This window comes from Dipodomys ordii, unplaced genomic scaffold (genome assembly GCF_000151885.1).
Source record: "Dipodomys ordii isolate 6190 unplaced genomic scaffold, Dord_2.0 Scaffold12, whole genome shotgun sequence".
Lineage (NCBI taxonomy): Eukaryota > Metazoa > Chordata > Mammalia > Rodentia > Heteromyidae > Dipodomys > Dipodomys ordii.
The window spans coordinates 28,890,531-28,910,027 of NW_012267228.1; the positions used below are offsets into that span (position 1 = coordinate 28,890,531).

Here is a 19,497-nt window from a genome sequence, read left to right on the forward strand (position 1 = left end):
AATCATGTTATGTATGTCATCTGTATTTTCTTCTCAATTTTGCCCTGATTGGAGATGTAGAATTGAAATCTATATTGGGCAGACAGTTATAGTGTGGTGGAACAAAAGAATAGTAAAGCAGGAGAAAACCAATCCTTGTTTTTAGCAAAAGAATTTGCACACATAGCTGTAGAATTGTATTTTCATTCACCTGTGTGGGTTCAAATAACCAAGCTAAGAATTTCTGGATTTTGCAAGAAAAGCAGAAGATAACTAAGGTACATGAGAACTCATCAATAAGAGCGATGCCTATCAAAATCATAATTGTGAGATCTGGGGAAGAGGCAATATTAGATGGTGTGGATCTACGGGAGTGTGGGGGAAGGGCACAGAACCAGAGGAAAAAGGGTGAAAAATGCAGCAGGGAAGCACACTGGCTGCACTGGACACTGATGAAGGTGAACTATGCAACTAACTTGTGGGTGGAGATGGAAGTAAGGGAATGGGAGAGACTGAGGGAACAGATGACACTATGTGAAAGGAAATGCACTGATTACCTGACATAGGTAAAGGTAACCCCACTATGCCACCTCTAAAACAACAATAAAGTAAATTAGGAAAACAATGAGTGCTAACATAACATAATCAGAGAATAATGATATAAAAATTCTAAAGATTTTGAGCTCATCAAGGTAGTGTTTTTGCTGGGATGAGGCTTTCCCATTCATTACCTTGACTTTAGACACTTGGAATTCAATAATATAAGAAGATGCAATTTCTCTCTTTTTTTAAATCTATTCCTTGAAAGCTTATTTCTATAAACATGCACACATCAATGATCTCTTATACATAAAAGATTTAGCACGATAGCTTAAAATATGCTGGATATCAACTCATTCATTATCCTGAAACTCATTCTTTCATAAGTCAAGCTGAATATATTTTGCGTGCAAGCACAGTGGTTGTCTCAGCAGCACGTTCAGAATATTATTGTCTTTTTCTAAATGTAAACTGTCTGTGTCTTGCACACACACACACACACACACACACACACACAATCTTATACTATAGCACAGACTGGCCTCAAACTTGTAATCTTCCTACCTCAGCCTCCCAAAGCCTGGAATTATAGGTGTGATCCACCTTGCCCAACTTCAATACTTTATTTTATTTTGTATGCAAATGTTTTGTTTTTTTCCTTTCATGCAATTGTTTCTAACATATTTATAAGACACTTTCTATGTTGCTTTGTATGTCCCTCCCCCACGGTATAACCTGTATTTGTTGTTGGTATAATTTATGGAGGGAAAGGGAATAAACAAATCGTTTAACTAGGGATACAGGTGGACCCATTGCAACAATGAGATGTACAAGTCATTATGTTGAAAAATGAACTTTATAACTTTGGTGGGGGTGGGGGAATATTGACTGGGGGGCGGGTGGGAGTATGGGAAGGGATGGGAAGGGGAAACAAAGAGGAGGCAACAATGCTTGGTAAGAAATGTACTTGTTATCTTGCCCATGTAACTGTATGGTATTCTCACAATAAATTAAAAAATTAAAATAATTTTTAATATTTGATTTCATATCCTTTTTATTGTAAAGATACTGTACAGAGGGATTACAGTAACATGAGTAGGGTAATGAGTACATTTCCTATTGAGCTCAGTACTTCATTTTAAACTTATAGATGAATCCATCAAATTCCTTGTTCACTTTGGCTCTCTTTTTTTATTGTTGAAATATTCACGATTCTACGCACAATTTCTGTTCCTTTACTCAAGAATTTTAACCTGGATTATTGAATTTCTTATGTGCCTTTATAAATTGTGTGAAAGTAATTCACAAGAGTATCTTGTGGAAAAGCAACTCATAAACCTACGGATTGCAAAGTAAAGACAGGTTTGGCCCATGACAGGTGGTTTACACCAGGCTGACCCTTCCTCCAAGCACAACGATGAAAGATACATAAAATAACAACAAAAAGATCTTTGAAGTCTGAACACAGTAAAGAAAGGAAAGGTTTTTTGAGGTAAGATGCCCAAGGGAAAGAAAAATATAAAGGAACCAAGGCAGATATTTTAAGCAGCCTTTGTTCAGCAGGTCATTTGTCTCAGCCTAAACTACATAAGGTCTTGAGTTTCAGAACAGAATGTGGGTACAAAGAGGATGGGATTCTAAGGAAAGCTGCTGGCCCATGAATTTAGTGAGGATGCAAAAATATGGAATTTATATTCTGGATAAAAAGCTTGGGCAGATCTCCTGACTTCTACCCAAAACGGTTAAAAAATGCACCTTCAAAGGAAAGGAAAGAGCACCAGCGCTGCTTCTGAATGCTCACTCTGAGGAATAAGAAGACTATTTCCAAATCCAGGTTAAAGCCCAGAAGAAAATTAATCCTCTTCTCTAGAAGAGCAAAACAGCTTCTGCATTTCCTATACACATGTGTTTATTATTTTACTTTACTTGTTATTACAGAGGTGATGTACAGAGGGATTATCATTACATGAGTTAAATAATGAGTATATTTCCTTTTGCACACTGTCTTCCTTTCCTTTACTCTCTCCCAGTCCCACCCTCCCATCTCCATCCACAAATTGTTCATTTTCCTGAGTATCCAGTGAGGTCCACCGCTGCACATTTTCACCCTTTGTGCCTCAAGTAGTGTACCCTCTCCCCAGCCCTTCTGAAGATGTACACTGGAATACACCATATATAAGGTAAAGAAGACAAAAATCACCAAAACCTAAAAACTAAAAGAGAAAGAAAGAAGGAAAGAAAGAAAGAAAGAAAGAGAAAAGAGGAGGAGGGAGGGAGGGAGGGAAAGAAGGAAGGAAAGAAGAAAGGAAGGAAGGAAGGAAGGAAGGAAGGAAAAAAGGAAGGGAAGAGAAAAGAAGTTTTTTGTTTCCATATCTTAGAGTTCATTTAAGTACATATATATATATAGGTATATACATATATATATATATAATTTAAGTAAATATGAAGAGGCACTTAGGCATTGTACCTTTGTGCTCCTCTCCTAAGAGTATCTTTATTTGGTCTCACTGTATGTGAATATTTAGAATCCTATATAATTTATCACATCACAGTGCATTTTAGAGACATTTTCCATATTCATTTTTTCAAGCAGTAAAGAAAAAATATATATCAAAAATTAAGTGACAAGCAAAGCATAGATTGTTCCAGTGTTTGGAGATATCAATACACTAAAAAACCAATGATATATCATATTTTTTGGAAGACTAGAATGTGTAAAAATAAGTCACAAAATTTTTATTGTGAAAATACCATACAGAGGGGTTACAATTACATGGGCAAGGTAATGAGTACATTTCTTATCAAGCATTGTTGCCTCCTCCTTTGTTTTCCCTTCCCATCCCTTTCCATCTCCCCTCTCCCAATAATCAATTGTTTAGAAATCTGAAAGAAAACCATTACAGAAAACAAAAATGAGAAAATGCATAAGAAAAAAAAAGCTTATCCTGAAGAATTCTAACATAAGTACAATTGGAGTCCCAGAAAGAGAGAAGAGATGTCGACAAAAAGAGTCAAGGAAAGGCTTCAAATATTTTTCTACTATTGACAAAACAAAACAAAACAAAAAATGAACTCACAATTTCAAAACTAGCAAGTAAGGTAAATTTAACAAAAATCATAAGCCAACAACTTATAAAACACGAAAACCACACTGGACACTTTGTCAGCATTCACACAGCAAATATTAGGTACAATTTTTTATTTGATATCTGACTTTTCAACATAAAATAGAACAAGTGGAAAGATAATGGCATATCATTTACACCTGAGGAGATACATCTGCCAAATTTGGTTGTACATCCATTTACTATGACCCTCAAAAGATATTTTAGAGAAAGAAAATATGGAAGAAGTTGATATGGAAAGAGTCATGGTTCACAGACCATTAAGATCTCTAGTCTGAGGGAAAAATGGAAGCATGTATCTAAAATTATGAGGAAACAATCAAAGTGTGATACAATAACTGCTTAATAAAATTAATCTCTTTCAGGTTTTCGATAAGTATGGAATTATATAAATGATGACACATGTAAAAAATGAGCAGTGAAAAAAACCCAAAATTTTTGTAAAGTTCTTCTAATTTTCAGTAACTTGCAATGGATGCTAGGAGTTATTCTTCCTGCAAGCTCTGGGAATAAGATATACCAGAATAACAAATTACAATATTATCAACAATAAAATAGAGATGAAAAAGCAATGACAAGACAGATTAATCAAAAGAAAGCCCGAGGGGGGAAAGGGAGATAAAGACCAGAAGGGACAATGGGAAATGAATAGTAAAAAGATAGAATTTAATTCAAATATATGAAGTGCATTAGTGGGAGCAAATGGAGTAAACAATACAACCAAATGACAAATACCATTCTACTTTTACAATAGATACCTTGTGAATATGTGCCTGCGAAAAGACATAAAGTGAAAAATGGAAAAGGATATTCTAGAACAGTTCAAAAAAAAACTGGTGTAACAATAAGAAACTAGATTGGAACATGGGAAATCTGTCCTGCTAGTTTTGAGTCAGAGTTTTTAATGGCAGAATTTTGAAATCTATAATGCAGTACCTAATACTGACTTGATCTCCACTAAACTAGCATTGACCTGTTGGGTAGGAGTGCAAAAAGGAGTCCACAAATTTGTGAAAAATTGATAATGAAGGTAAATATCATAAATTGTTCGTAATATTGGGATCATGGATCTCAGAACATGCAATGCAAAACTATAAACTTTTACTAGAAAATATAGAAAAATTATCTATGAACAGGAAAAATGATTTTTACATAGCCACAAAAGCATGATCTACAAAGGAAAAAATGGTAAATGGGCTCAAAAGTCTTATTTTTTTGTGGAAAACTGTTAGGAGAATGAAAAAAATCAAGAGACACTGCAGGTGAGAAGAAGGTACTTTCAGAACACACTTTCAACTATGATGCTTTGACAAAATGTCTGTTTAAATCTACCAAGTGAAGATTTCAGTATGTTTGTGTGAGTGTGCAAGTATGTGTGTGAGTGTGAAAGTATGCAAGTGTGTGTGTGTGTGTGTTTGTGTGTGTGTATTACATGTCCCAGATTTTATTATCAAAGAATTCAGTCAAGTCAGGTCCTGGTGGCTCACTCCTGTAATCCTAGCTACTCAGAGATCTGAGGTCACAGTTTAAAGCCAACCATGGCAAGAAAGTCAATGAGTCTCTTTTCTCTTAATTAACTACCAGAAAACCAGAAGTGGCATTGTGGTTCAAGTGATAGAGTGCTCACCTTGAGCTGAGGAGCTCAGAGACAGTGCCTCAGTCCAGAGTTCAAGCCCCACGACCAAAAAAAAACAAAAAAAAAAAAAAGACTTGAGTCAATAGTGAAATAAAGATAAAAGTAGATGCATATTCTAACTACACATTATAAAGTCATAATAAAACACTATACAATAATAATTTTAGGTTGTATTAAAAATAATTATGCCTCATTTAGTTTAGCTTAATTTTTTTCCACTTTAATTTTCTACTAGGCAATACTTTTCTTAGGTAATACCTATTAGTATTTTATATAGTGATTGGGGGGAAAGCAGTGTTAGAGCCATTGCAATAACTAAATTTTTTGTATTTTTTCCTACTACAAAACTGTTATGATTGAAACTGTATGATTGAAACTGGTGGCTCACACCCGTAATCCTAACTACTCAGAAGTTGAGATCTGATTCAAAGCCAGCCTGGGCAGGAAAGTCCATGAGACTCTTATCTCCAATTAATTACCTCTAAACCAAAAAGTAGTGCTGTAGCTTAAAGTGACAGAGTGCTAGCCTTGAGCACAAAAGCTCAGTGACAGTGTCCAAGCCCTGAGTTTAAGCCCCATGACTGACAATGAAAAGAAAAACTGATATGAATATATTACTTTGCAATACAATACATAAAAGAAAAATGACTAAGCTCAAATCACTGCCCTGAAAATCTACCAGGGATAAAAAGCCATTTCTAATTAATCAAGTACATCCCATAAAAGAGTTATGCTCACCTTTGAATGAACTTTCAAATAAGCAGATTGATGGAAGAGCTACTCCTACTTTGAGTGAAGATGTTGAAGTATGATGTCTGGGAAAAGCTCCTAGAATATGGGTGGGATGTGAAGGTCACCATAGGAAACATTATTTATTTTATAACAACTAGCATTTAACATGTGATAATAATTTATTTTGAATAGAGACTGATATAAGCTATGAGTCATGCCTCATCTGAGACTAAATGTTATGTAGATATTTGGAAATAAGGCGGCCTGCAATCATAATAAAAGGAACTCAGACATTGTTGTTAAATATAACTGGATGTAAAACCCAGTTATGTTTCTTGGTTGGGGCATATAAACACTCAGTGTGGATTGAGTCGAATGACGACAGTGTATCTGACAGACTTATTAAGAGCTGAGAAGGATAGCTATTAAGCATTTATCACAGTGTGCAATTCAATAGAAGCGTAACAAAATGGCAACTCTCATTAGTGTAAGGGATCCAAGATTGCACCTCAATCTTCTTTCGAATATTAGCTACATGTGATAATTAAATTGACATCAGTTGGATTAGCAGAGAACTAAAGCAAAGAAGCATTATTTAATATACATCTTAGATGGTACAGAAGCCCTCAGAAGGAAAACAAAGCAGTTAGGATCAGACATTGCTAAGTTGGACAAAAAGAAGAAACTGAGACAGTGGTGGGCCAATGTAGCAGGAACTTAACAGGGCAGAGAGGGGCTGGCAAGGTAAGGGTTTGAGTAGAAGTTTGTACAGATTTCCTTTGGCTTCAACTTTCCATCTGTGATGGTAAGAATGCAGTTTTGTGTTTGCCTCCTGTGCGAAGGCTGTCTTTCCACCAGTACCCATGTGTCAGTAGAGGTAAGCAAGAAGGAAGCCACACCCCGAGCATCAGTATCATGTCAGAGCTCATGTGAAATGGAAGGGAAAGTGTCTTGTTTTGTTAGATGGATCTAGCAATCAGCACTGACTATTTCCTTTAGCATGCACTTCAAGATTATTCTAACATGCTGGCAGTGGGATACTGGTACATTTCCTTTGTGCTTGTCTTTAAGTTGTAATTTTTTAAATGCCCGAATTATTAATGCTTCACTCATTTTTGTCCTTTTACTGAATCGTTTTGATGTATAGCTCTTCCTTTATAGATTGTATTCATTAAAGCATTCATCTGTTCGTTGTTATTTTGCAAGCACTTCGTGTTTTATTATATCCTATGTCTGTTGAAAAATTACCGTGAGTGATAAAATGAAAACAATAGAGTTATGGCTCCTGTCTGTAAGCCTCGCTGCCAGCGAGGTAGAGATTGGGAGGAGAAGGTTCCAGGTATTGAGAAGATTCAAGACCTATCCTTAATCAATAGCTTGGTGTCTTGGTTCACACTGCTCCATGGAAGTCTGAGGTTGAGAGGATCATGGTTCCACCCCAGTCAGGGCAAAAAATGTTTTCCATACATAATCTGTAAAGAAAGCTGACTGACCACGATGACCTGCAGCTGTCATCCTTACTGTTTTTACATAGACACAGGTCCAAGGACAAAGTGAGACCTAATCACTAAACAACTAGTACGAGAGGGGAAAACAAGGCTGGAGGTTTGGCTCAATGGCTAACTAGCTAGTATCTGGCTTAAGTTCAAATCCTAGTACCACAAAGAACTCTTACAGTCTGTGATGCATATTGTGTTCTACAATTTAAATCTAGAAAAACAATATGTTTCCAGGAACCTTTCTAGTGATTGCATTAGGAAAAATAGTCTCAAAGTAATAGTATGACATACTATGGTAAAACATGCTTACTAATCATCTAACCTAACTAACAACAGCACAAATAATTTCTGCTTTGTACGCCCAACGTTAATTGAGGAAATTAGGCTTAATTTACTTTAAATCAACAGGTGACATAATTACTGTCAGTTCCATTAAATTTTAGACTCACTTCTTATAGAAGAATAATAAGGCTCACATAACCTGAGGGGAAAACCTTGTTAACGAGAATGGCTATAATCAAGAACTCTTATAACAACAGATGCTGGAGGGGATGTGGACAGAAGGGAACACTACCGCATTGTTGGTGGGAGTGAAAACTTGTTCAACCACTTTGGAAAGCAGTATGAAGGTTCCTCAAAAGACACCACATGGAGCTCCCCTATGACCCAACAATCCCACTTTGGGGCATTTACTCAAATTATCACAAACAAGACCACACTAAAGCTACCATCATGACTATGTTTATTGCAGCATTATTTACCATAGCTAAGATATGGAACCAACCCAAATGTCCCTCAGTAGATGAATGGATCAAGAAAATGTGGTATATATACACAATGGAATTCTATGCCTCCATCAGAAAGAATGACATTGCCTCATTTGTTAGGAAATGGAAAAACTTGGAAAAAATTATATTAAGTGAAGTAAGCCAGGCCCAAAGAAACATAGGTCCCATGGTTTCCCTTATTTGTAATTACTAGTATATGTCTGGGACAAGCAGAAACAGTCAGATAAGTTGAGGTTAGGTGAAATGAACCCCAAGGTAAGGATTGAAATGTTTGTTCTTTCTTGCGATTGTTTCTAACATACTTATAAGATCTTTGTTGCTTTGTTTGCCCCTCCCCCATGGTATAACCCCTGCATTCACTGTATTTTATGTTGGTATAATTTGTGGAGGGGAAGGGAAAAAACAAATTGTTTAAATAGGGATACAGGTGGACCCATTGCAACAATGAGATGTGCAAGTCGTTATGTCGAAAAATGAACTTTACAATTTTGGAGGGGGGATGGGGGAAGAGGATTGGGTAGGGGGGCAAAGGGGAGGATGGGAAGGGATGGGAAGGGGAAACAAAGGAGGAGGCAACAATGCTTAATAAGAACTGCACTCATTACCTTGCTCATGTGATTGTAACCTCTCTGTACAGTATTTTCACAATAAAAAACTTATTAAAAAGGTGCCTTTAAGGTTTTGGGGGGAGTTTGGGCAGTTTTTGAAGGTCACAGACTGTCCTTGATAGTCATTGTATTTGACTACTATTTCAAACTAGCTCACCATTTTTAAGAGATGATGTAGAGGACATATTCTTGGGGATCAAAGACAGATAAATATAATAGAGAAAGAGGAGAAAATTATCTGAAACAAATCAAAGAAACAAGAAAGGAGACTTCCACACCTGGTGTCAAATTAGCTTAAATTATATTCCAAATTGCTAGCATGGAATGTTATCGTGTACAGAGATAAAGCCCATGCTATATTTGTCACTTTTGTGACTGAATATTGTTAAATGCCTGTGGAGTCTTCTGTGAAATAGGGGATCATAAGGCAATGCATTAGAGGTCAATTTTATACATATCGATACTTTAATTTTACTTAGCGTCAGGCATTCTAGGTGTTTGCAGTGGGCTTGTTCTAGGTGACTAGGTTACTGGGTTTTTTGTTTTGTTTTACTTTTTCTGTTTTGGGTTTCTTTTTTAACCTGTATTTCTGATTGCTTTAGCAAATGTGGCTACCAACCTTTATGATCCTGACCATGGCAGGGAGTCAAAGGTATTTTTAGATGTTCACTGTTGGCCACTCTCAAGAAACTTTTCGCCCTTTTTCGATGAAATTCACATAGCTAACATTTGAATTTTACAAAATGAAGAAGAGAGAAACACAATCCCCCAAACACATATTTATTCTACTTTGTAAATATCACGATGATCCGGAGGTGGGTCCAGTTAGAATAACTAATGTCTGCTGCAGTGTGGGGACCCAGGGGAAAGGCCCAGGGTGGATGGGATGCTATGTTTAACATCAACTTTCCCTCCTTGTAAATTTGATTTTCAACTTTGACTGCCTTTGAATATTATTAATATATTTGCCCACAAGTAATTGTTTTAGAAATTACTTCTCAGCAGCAATTTAAAATCTCAAACTGTGATAGTAGCACTTACTAAGAATACCGGATTTTTATTGCTTCATTACACCCACTGGGCCATTTTTATTGTTGAGTTTAATTGGTTAAGTGTTCATTTTCCAAATAACGCAAACACGCCAGGGCAAACGTGTGTTCAAATCAGTAAAGAATAACAGATGGCACATGAGGGTGAGCATATAGATAGTTCGGTAAGTAGAGTTCACTTTCCAGACCATTCTACCATCATTTGACAGGCATTGTCCGTGCTTGAAGGGCAACAAGCTTGCAGCAAGATGCAAGGCAAAGGCAAACTGTATCCTTCTATCTCAGTTCTGCAATATGCAAGGAAAACAACCTGGAACTATTTAAACTTGGCTTATCATCTGAAGAAAGACACACACACACAAGTCTCCAAATGTAATATTCGCCATGGAGAGCAGGGAGATAAAGATGATAATGTCTACCTGTAGACAAAATGAGTCATTTGATCCATCAATGCTTTAAGCATCAGTAAATGACATTTGTAGAGCTACTCACCTACAATTCACTATAAGTTTTGTTCAGTGTTATTACAACACCCTCCTTCCTTTTCTCACCTTCCCTGTGGACCAGTTACTCCCCACTCACTCTTGATCAGGAACTATTTGTTACAATGTCTACTTCCAAACAGAGGTTTATATGTAGTGCTACAGAAGCGAGAACCTAAAGAAAAAGTCCTGGGGCACTGATGGAACAATCTAAGTTGCATCCACTCAGTTTTCCCACGCGTGGTTCATATCTAGTTACCACATGGAATGCATGGGGTAAGCACACCCATTGCTTACAGCTGGAATCAAAGAACATCAGGAGTCTAATACATCCAGCCTCAGATTTCCCCTTGAATCCAGAGATTCCAGACTTCAGAGGAACATTAGGTCCATCTCTTTTAGTGTCTGAGCAAAAGTGAACCCTAGAATATAAGAAATTTGACTATGAAAGGAACTGTGCAAATGTTGTGAACAGTTAGGAAGTGGCTTGAGTAGTTATTAGGGTTTTTGCTACTAAACCTAATGAATTAGATGTCTCAGTAACACCTTGTTTAAATTAACATCTGAGCTCTGTTTACCCGCAACCCAAAGAGAACATCTTTAATTTACTCTTTTTTAAACTAGTGTTAAGTATTAAAAAGTCTTTGTTACCAGGCCTTTGGAGAAGAAAGAATCAGAAAAGAAGTTGAACAGAAATTCTAAAAGGAAAGATAAAAGTTCACCTACAATGATGAGATTATTCATACATTTGAAAACATTTTTCTGGAAACACATTCATACATGCATAATAACCTTGCTTCAAACATATAATGGAATCTGTGCACTGTACCATCAGGGCATTGCACCTAGAAGAAGCAAGGCTTTCTATGAAAGATCAGCAGGGAAACTGTTTTAATCACCAGGGGACTCCCATCTCTACTTCAAGCCCTCTCTCCACCGTGCTGCTAGCCAGGTTTCATAAAACAATCTCTTCTTCCTTTACTAAAACAAATTCAGTGCTTCGTTTGGTTAGAGGATGTGCTTCAAAAATGGGACTTGTGCTTCTTGGGGCTCTCGTGTTCTCTCCTTTCCACTGTGATCTCTGTCTGCATTCCCTTTGTAGAATTGAAGATTGGAGTTTGGGGTATGGACTGCAGCTTCATCAGTTTTAACGAGGTGTTATCTGTCATTAATCCTAAGTAATATGTGTAATAAAACAATGACTACTAACATTAGCATAAACAAAATATGATAAGCTATATTTGGGATATATGCTAAACATATCAATATGTTAAAAAGGGCTTTCAGGGCTGGGAAGGTAGCTCAGTGGTACAGTGCTTGCATTGCATGCATGAGGTCCTGGATTCAATTCCTCAGCACGGCTAAAGCAGAAAAAGGCAGAAGTGGCACTGTGGCTCAAGTGGTAGAGCACTAGCCTTGAGCTGAAGAGCTGAGAGACAGCTCCACTCAAGCCCAGAGTTCAGGCCCCATGACCGACAAAAAAAAAAAAAAAAAAGAAAGAAAAAGACAAAAATGGCTTTCAGATGCATGCATTAGTGGAATAGTACCAACTGTAATAAGAAATAAACCCAGTGTCAAGGGACAATACAATAAAGTTATTAGTTGCTCATAAAAGAGGTCAATGGATAACTATGTACTATGTTGTAATTCTGTAATTCAGGATGCTTCAATCACATAGCTTTTCCATTCTAATATTCAAGGGTTTTACGTTTTTTGTTTTGTCAGTTGCAGACCTTGAAATACTCAGGATGTGCATGCAATCCCTGAGCCGTTTTGTGCTCAAGGCTAGTACTCTACCACTTGAGCCACAGTGCCACTTCCAGGTTTTGAGTGCTTAATTGGAGATAAAAGTCTTATGGGGAATTTTCTGCTCAGGCTGGCTTCAAACCGCCATCCTCAGTTCTCAGACTCCTGAGTAGTTAGGATTACAGGTGTGAGCCACCAGTGCCTAGATATTTATGTTTGTTTTGTTTTGTTTTCACACTGGGAATCTCATAGCCAAAAGAGAGAGTTATCCATAGGAGAAGGAGAGAAAGGAGGAGGGAAAGGAGGAGAAGGAAGAAAGAAAGAAGCTGGGCGAGAAGAGGGAAAAAGAATAGGAAGAGAGAGATATGATGAATAAAGTAGTCATTGCAGGAGAGTTTGGGTATTTTATAAACTGTTTTTTTTATTAAATAAATTGTGGTCTTAAGTAGTTCAAACCACTCAAAGTGCCCATTAGTTAGCATGAGCCTGAGAAATAGATATGTATTACCAGTTAATTGAAAAACATATGGTGTTGATTAGTGTTTAGCACTGTTATTTTAGTAGACTTCAATTAAATAAATGACTGCAGTATATTTTCATTCCATGCGGTGCCAGTTAAAACTTGGTGCTAGAAAAAGATACTGTAAAAAAAAAGAGAAAAAAAATCTTAGTTAAGTATGGCCACACCTTTTCTGAAGAATTTACTTTTGTGTTGATACAGGTGGGAAGGTTCTTTTTTAAATTGTAGATTCTGCTCATTTTCATTTTGAAAGTACCATTGGGCTCTGATTTGAAAGCCAGGACTTAAGGTCAAAACCCAGCTCTCTCACTTCCAGAATTCTCTGTTCTCTGTTTCCTGAACTTTGAATTGGGAGTAATCACAGTACTTCCCTCACCAATAGAGTGTTTGCCAACAGTCTATGGCACATAAGCATTATCTCAGAGCTTCAGTTTTACTAGTGTTTTACAAACCTATGCTGAAAAACTGACAGGTTATTAATGCTATCCATAAAATATCAACCAGTACAAACATAGCTAACTGGGTACCAGTTATTCTAAACACTTTGTCTTGACAGATTCTTTTTCTTTTCTTTTTTTTAAATGAACATTAGAGTACATATCATCCACTAAGAGTATTAAGTGGAATAAGATGCCAGGATTTCAGTAGTAAATCACAAGGGACTACAGCTATTAAATTTCTATAGTCACAGGGGTATTAAAATAAACCAAGAATTCTGATTTTTTTTCTTGTCAGTTGCGGGGCTTGAACTCTGGTCTCAAGCACTGTTCCTGAGTTCTTCAGTTCAAAGCTAGTGCTCTACCACTTGAGCCACGGTACCACTTCCAGTTTTCTAGTGGTTTATTGGAAATAAGTGTTTCACAGACTTTCCTGCCCAGGCTGGCCTTGAATCACAATCCTCAAATCTCATCCTCCTGAGTAGCTAGGATGACAGGCATGAGCTACTGGTGCCGAGCCTAAGAATTCTAATTTTTTGAGACATGGCATCCTCCATCCCTTACCACCAAGGTAGTCCTGCCATAGACCAACCCTGGTCTATGGGATGGTTTTCCCCAGGAAAGTGCTTCAGATGTTTGAGGTGAAGTTTCTCTTTCTGACTTTTGCCTGTGCTTCTGTAGTTTATCCATCCCTAGAAGTCAATGTTTCTGTGCAATGTCTTCATTCAGGTTACTTAAAACTGCTTGTGTACATGTGCTAATCTGAAAACATTCTTTTCCCTTCTTAGTGGCATTTTGCAAAACCTTTTCCTCTGACCCACAATGAATTGATTCAAGGATTAATTTTTCAGAGACCTTTCTTATTTTGATGTTCCTAAAAAAGAAACTTCACTTCCTAACTCCAGTTTCTTAATGAAACTATCTGAATTCTGACACAGTATTACAGAGAATGCAAGAGAGTTCCAGTTTATGCCTTATTTTCCAAGGAGTCCTAATTCTGCAATTCCAGGAAAGCATTATTATTAAAAGTTGGATTATTGGAGTGCACATGGCTCATGCCTGTAATCCTAGCCATTGAGGTCCCAGACTGAAGCCAGCCTAGGCAGGAAAATCCATGAGATTTTTATCTCCTTCATTATTAACCAGCAAAAATCCAGAAGTGGCAGATGGCTCAACTGGGAGAGTGTCAGCCTAGAGTGAAAAAGCCAAGCAAGAGTACAAGACTCTGAGTTCAAGCCTTAGTATATATACACATCCCAAAATACTGTATTTAAATAAACTAGCACAAGTCTAGTACAAATCTCCTCTCTCATGCCAGCTTTTGGCTTTGTCTTGTCTTCGTGCAATAAGAATTCTCTGGTTAACACTATTAAGTCTAGAAGGCAGTCAGAAACAATTTCTTTTTCTGTGAAATGATTTCAGATACACATAAGCAGACTCTCTTTTCCCAGGAAGCATTTTTCCGATGATATGGGAATCCTTTCTTTTTAAAAAATGAACATTAAGCCAGGTGCTAATGGCTCATGCCTGTAATCCTAGCTACTCAGGAAGCTGAGATCTGAGAATCCCAGTTCAATACCAGCCTGGGGAAAAAAAGTCCATCAGACTCTTATCTCCAATAAACCACTAGAAATCTGGAAGTGGCACTGTGGCTTAAGAGGTAGAGTGCTCACCTTGAGCTGAAGAGTGAAAGGACAGAGCTCAAGCCCAAAGTTCAAGCCTCACGACCGGATAAATAAACATTGAATGCTTTATAACAAATTCATCTCTGTGTGTGTTGTTTAACAAAGAAAGCTTCAATGCCATGATTTTCTTTTTTTAATGTTTATTTTTTATTTATTTTTCATTGCTATTGTAGAGTTGATATGCAGAGGGATTACAGTTACATGAATCAGGTAATAAGTAATGAGTACGAGTACAATTCTTCTTCTTTGTTTTTTTTTTTTTTTGGTCTGGTCGTGGGGCCTGAACTCTGGACCTGGGCGCTGTCCCTCAGCTCTTCAGCTCAAGGCTAGCACTCTATCACTTGAGCCACAGCGCCACCTCTGGCTCTTTTCTTTTTGCTTATGTGGTGCTGAGGAATCAAACCCAGGGCCTCATGCATGCAAGGCAAGTGCTCTACCACTGAGCCACCTTCCCAGCCCAATGCCATGATTTTCTGCATATGGAATCAAAGTTTAGTTTACACTAAAGATGCAATGAAAGTTGTAGAGATTAGTATCATTGACTTAGAAATGAATATGACATTGAGAACGTCATCCAAAACATTTTCTACAATGTCTTAAATGTTCTTATTACTCCATGGCTGTCCCAGACAACTGTTGATATTTTACTTTGTTCTTGAATAAACACAATTATGAAGTTCCACGTGCTTTTCATTTTTATCACTAGTATTTTGAATCAGATGAAGTATATCACACTATTTCTTGGTAGGTAATGTACAAGTGAGTTGAGATTGTTAGTAAATAATAATATTCAAAGAGCCACAACTTATCTGCTGATTTGATCATTCCTGTTATTATGCTTACTTGAAACATCTTTTAGTTTAACTGTAATTTAAAACTGACAATATAGCAGGATAAAAAGACTTTGAAAAATAGCTGGATGCTGGTGGCTCACGCCTGTAATCCTAGCTACCTTTGGAGGCCAAGATTTGAGGATCATGGCTCAAAACTATCCCCAGCAGGAAAGTCCATGAGACTTATCTCCAAATGTGGCACAGTGGCTCAAGTGGTAGAGCACTAGCCTAGAGCTTGAGCACAAAAATGCCTCAGGGACAGAGCCTAGGCTCTGAGTTCAAGCCCTAGCACCAGCAAAAAAAGAAAGAAAGAAAGAAAAGAAAAGAAAAGAAAAAAAAGAAAATAACCATATTCTAAATGTTTTTGAAAATGTAGGCATCCAGAACAACAGATCTACAAAGCAGTAACTTTATGGTGACACTCTAGTCTAGTCTCCCTATGTCTATGATTCTTGAATGAACCATTAAGCCATTGTTTAAGTAGTTTAATTCTGAAAATTACCAGTCATTTGTAACTGCTTCGCTAATGAATATGCACATTGCTGAAGCTTTGAGATCTGCTTCAATGGAAGAAAATAGAATGTAAGAACATGTATGTGAAAATGTTTTTCTCACTCCTAAAGTCCAAGAAAATGTCAGATTAAAATTATTATTGCACAGGAAAAGAAAGATGCAGGCTTGGAACAGAAGAGGAGGTATGAAGAGGGGCATGAGAAACCACTTCCCACCCTAAACTGAATATTGAGAGGAAACAAGCATCACTTGCTCACCTCCCTTGTTTAACTAATGTGAAAACAGCATGCAGGGCAGAGGCCACACAGCTGGAAAACCTTACAACCCACACACTGTCTTGAGTCTTTCTCTTTTTACAGCTACTAGGAATTCATAATCAAATGTTCTTCAATGATCTTTAAATTCAAAAATTAAAAAGAATTTTGTTTCAGGCAAATTCAAGTTCATTAAAATACACAGATGGACAAAAGAATACTTGCAGGTTTGTACCTCACATTTCTGGAATAAAATCTAAATAAAGACTGCAACTTCTTTTTTTCAACTGAAACAGAAGTTCTGGAGCTGAGAAATTCTGGAGTATCCTTAGAGAATAGATGAAACAGGAGAGCATCTGTGAGCAGAGGACAGGCCCCGAAAAAAAAAGTGGAAGGAAATGGAGGGAAAACATGAAAGAGAAACCAAGAAAACCTATGGAAACTTTAAGATAGTAATAAAAGAGCAAACATTCAGGTAATTGGGATTCTTTTTTTAAAAAAGAGACTTGAGAATGCCAAGAGAGAGAGCATATTCAAATAAGTTAAGACTTCACAAACATAACGATATTTATGTGAACTTGAACTCAACCAAATCTATAAAATATCTTATTATCAAGCCATGATAGGTAATTATCAAGGTTGAAACAGCAAAAACAAAAAAGAATACATACGTGTCCTTTGATTTACCTGATAGATAACTTGTCACCAGAAAAGTTATAGGCTATACGAGAGGTACATAAAATTTTCACAAAACCGAAGGAAAAAAATAAGCAAGCAAGCAAACAACAAAAAATACTGTCAGCTAAGAACACTACACCCATCAAAACTATCTTTGAGAAAAGAAATCTTTAATGATGTTCCCCGGGAAAATGTGGGTAGAGAATGTATTTGCAACTGACCTGTTCTACAAGAAATGCTAAAGTTCTTCAAAATAAAAGCAAAGGGCACTGAAAAAGGAGAAAACAAGGACATGGAAAACACACCAGTCAAAGTAAATGTTGCAAATATTATAAGCATGGTATGTTCATATCCTTAGTATGCCAACTTAAAAAAAACAATGAAAAACAAGGACAAATACGTTCTATGTTAAGTAATAGGATGTGAAATATAGAATGATGTAAAAGAGGATATCAAACATTCAAAAAACAGAGAGGAATCAAATCACATGTGAGTGTTTTTGTTCTGAGTATTTTCTCTTGTTCTTTTGTTTGTTTCTGCGTATGTCATTATGATGTTGTTAAGCTTCTATTAGTTCAAAATAGCTTGTTGTAATCCAAAACAAATCTTTCAAACCTCATGGTAACCACAAAGCAAAAGCCTGTAAGGGACAAATCAAAAATAATATGTAAGAAGTCAAAGCAACTATTTGAGTAATTTACTTAACCAATAAAGAAGATTAAAAGAAAGGGAGGCAAAAATTAGCTGTTGTAAGAACTCACAAGGAGTAACACAGCAAGTGAATATAATTACCTATGATTCAAGTACATTATAATTTCTCTGTGTACGGCCTATACAAAAGTTAAAATTAATAGCTAATACATAAAATACAATTATTTTGAATGTTGTTTTTGGTATTTGAAAAGCTCTTTCATACCTTTGTCCAGTTTCTAAGACTGTTAAAATGTTTTCTTAGAATTGTCCATTGATGACTGCTGGGTCAGTTTCTGGCTCTTTTTTTGAAGATTAGGTGTAGTCATGGATTCCTGACACTTGGATGTGTGAAATGCCAGAGGGACATCAAAGGACCTGGGATTTATTCCAGTTAGGCCCATCTGGCCTCTGAGCTTGTGGCCACTTGAACTGTTTTGTCAGTAGATGGCGCTCAGGCCCAGATGGACCCAATTGTTGCAGTACTAGAGGGCAATCCAAGCCCAGTTTCACAATTTGAGCCCACCGCAAATAGTCTGCTGGTTCATTACACCGAAAACAATAAAAGAGTATTGGGAAAGTTACATATCTAAGCAAACCTCTGCCTGTAGCCAGGGTGTTCATGGATGCCTTATTCACAGTTACTGGCCTTTTATCAAACACTAGGAATCTGCTTGGCTCTGGGGAGAGCTACCATGGATGGGCCAGCCCTATGCACCTGCATCACACTTGTGGCTATGAAAGCTATTGATCTATGTCACATTGTGAGTCTACAGTCCACTTAAACCAGCACAATTTTGCATGATGTTCAAGGCTCATGCTTCTCTAGAATGCCTATTGCTAAGTTGTACTTGTGGCCAACCAGCCACACTTGATGGTAGCTAGAAAAGAAGCATGACTTCTGCAACTCTGCCAACCTGTAAGCACTAGCCTGGGAGAGCTGCCTTGCCAGATATCAGGGGAGAGGTAGAGGAGGAAGTCCCTTGGCCACAAGAGCTGACCCCAGACCTAACCTAAGGACATTTATTGTAAGCTCTATGTGGTGGCAGGGCCTTGAGTTTCTATTTCTACTAGGTGCTTGGTTCTGAGTTCCTAGATATAGCCCGGGGCCAGTCTTTGTGCCCTGTAGTCCCTAGAAGGTAGCATCTAGTTCTCCGCTCTACCTAATGAAATTGCAGTCGGGTTAATGGAGATATTCTCTTGCCACCTGGCCTAATACAGTTTCTGGAACTCAGTCCAAATAATTCACCAGACTGTGGAGGATGAAGGACATTTCCTGACAAGATGTTTCACCATGGCAGACCTGGTCCTGGGTCTCAAGTTTAACGCCTCCCCTCATGTGGGAGGAGCTTCTCCATGTCTATGTGGGAGGAGCTTCTCCATGTCTATGTGGGAGGAGCTTCTCCATGTCTATGTGGGAGGAGCTTCTCCAGGTCTATGTGGGAGGAGCTTCTCCAGGTCTATGTGGGAGGAGCTTCTCCAGGTCTAAGTGGGAGGAGCTTCTCCAGGTCTATGTGGGAGGAGCTTCTCCAGGTCTATGTGGGAGGAGCTTCTCCAAGTCTATGTGGGAGGAGCTTCTCCAGGTCTATGTGGGAGGAGCTTCTCCGTGTCTATGTGGGAGGAGCTTCTCCAGGTCTATGTGGGAGGAGCTTCTCCAGGTCTATGTGGGAGGAGCTTCTCCAGGTCTATGTGGGAGGAGCTTC

The 19,497-nt window shown here is 37.6% G+C and overlaps 1 protein-coding gene across 1 annotated transcript in view; it reads left to right on the plus strand.

Annotated features, from left to right (window-relative positions):
- The first annotated feature begins 284 nt into the window (after positions 1–284).
- Znf385d (zinc finger protein 385D) overlaps positions 285–19,497 on the plus strand; it is a 680,575-nt gene continuing 661,362 nt past the window's right edge. Inside the window, 1 exon segment of the mRNA XM_013010375.1 lies at positions 285–473. Within this exon segment, the coding sequence (XP_012865829.1) occupies positions 285–473 (189 nt within the window).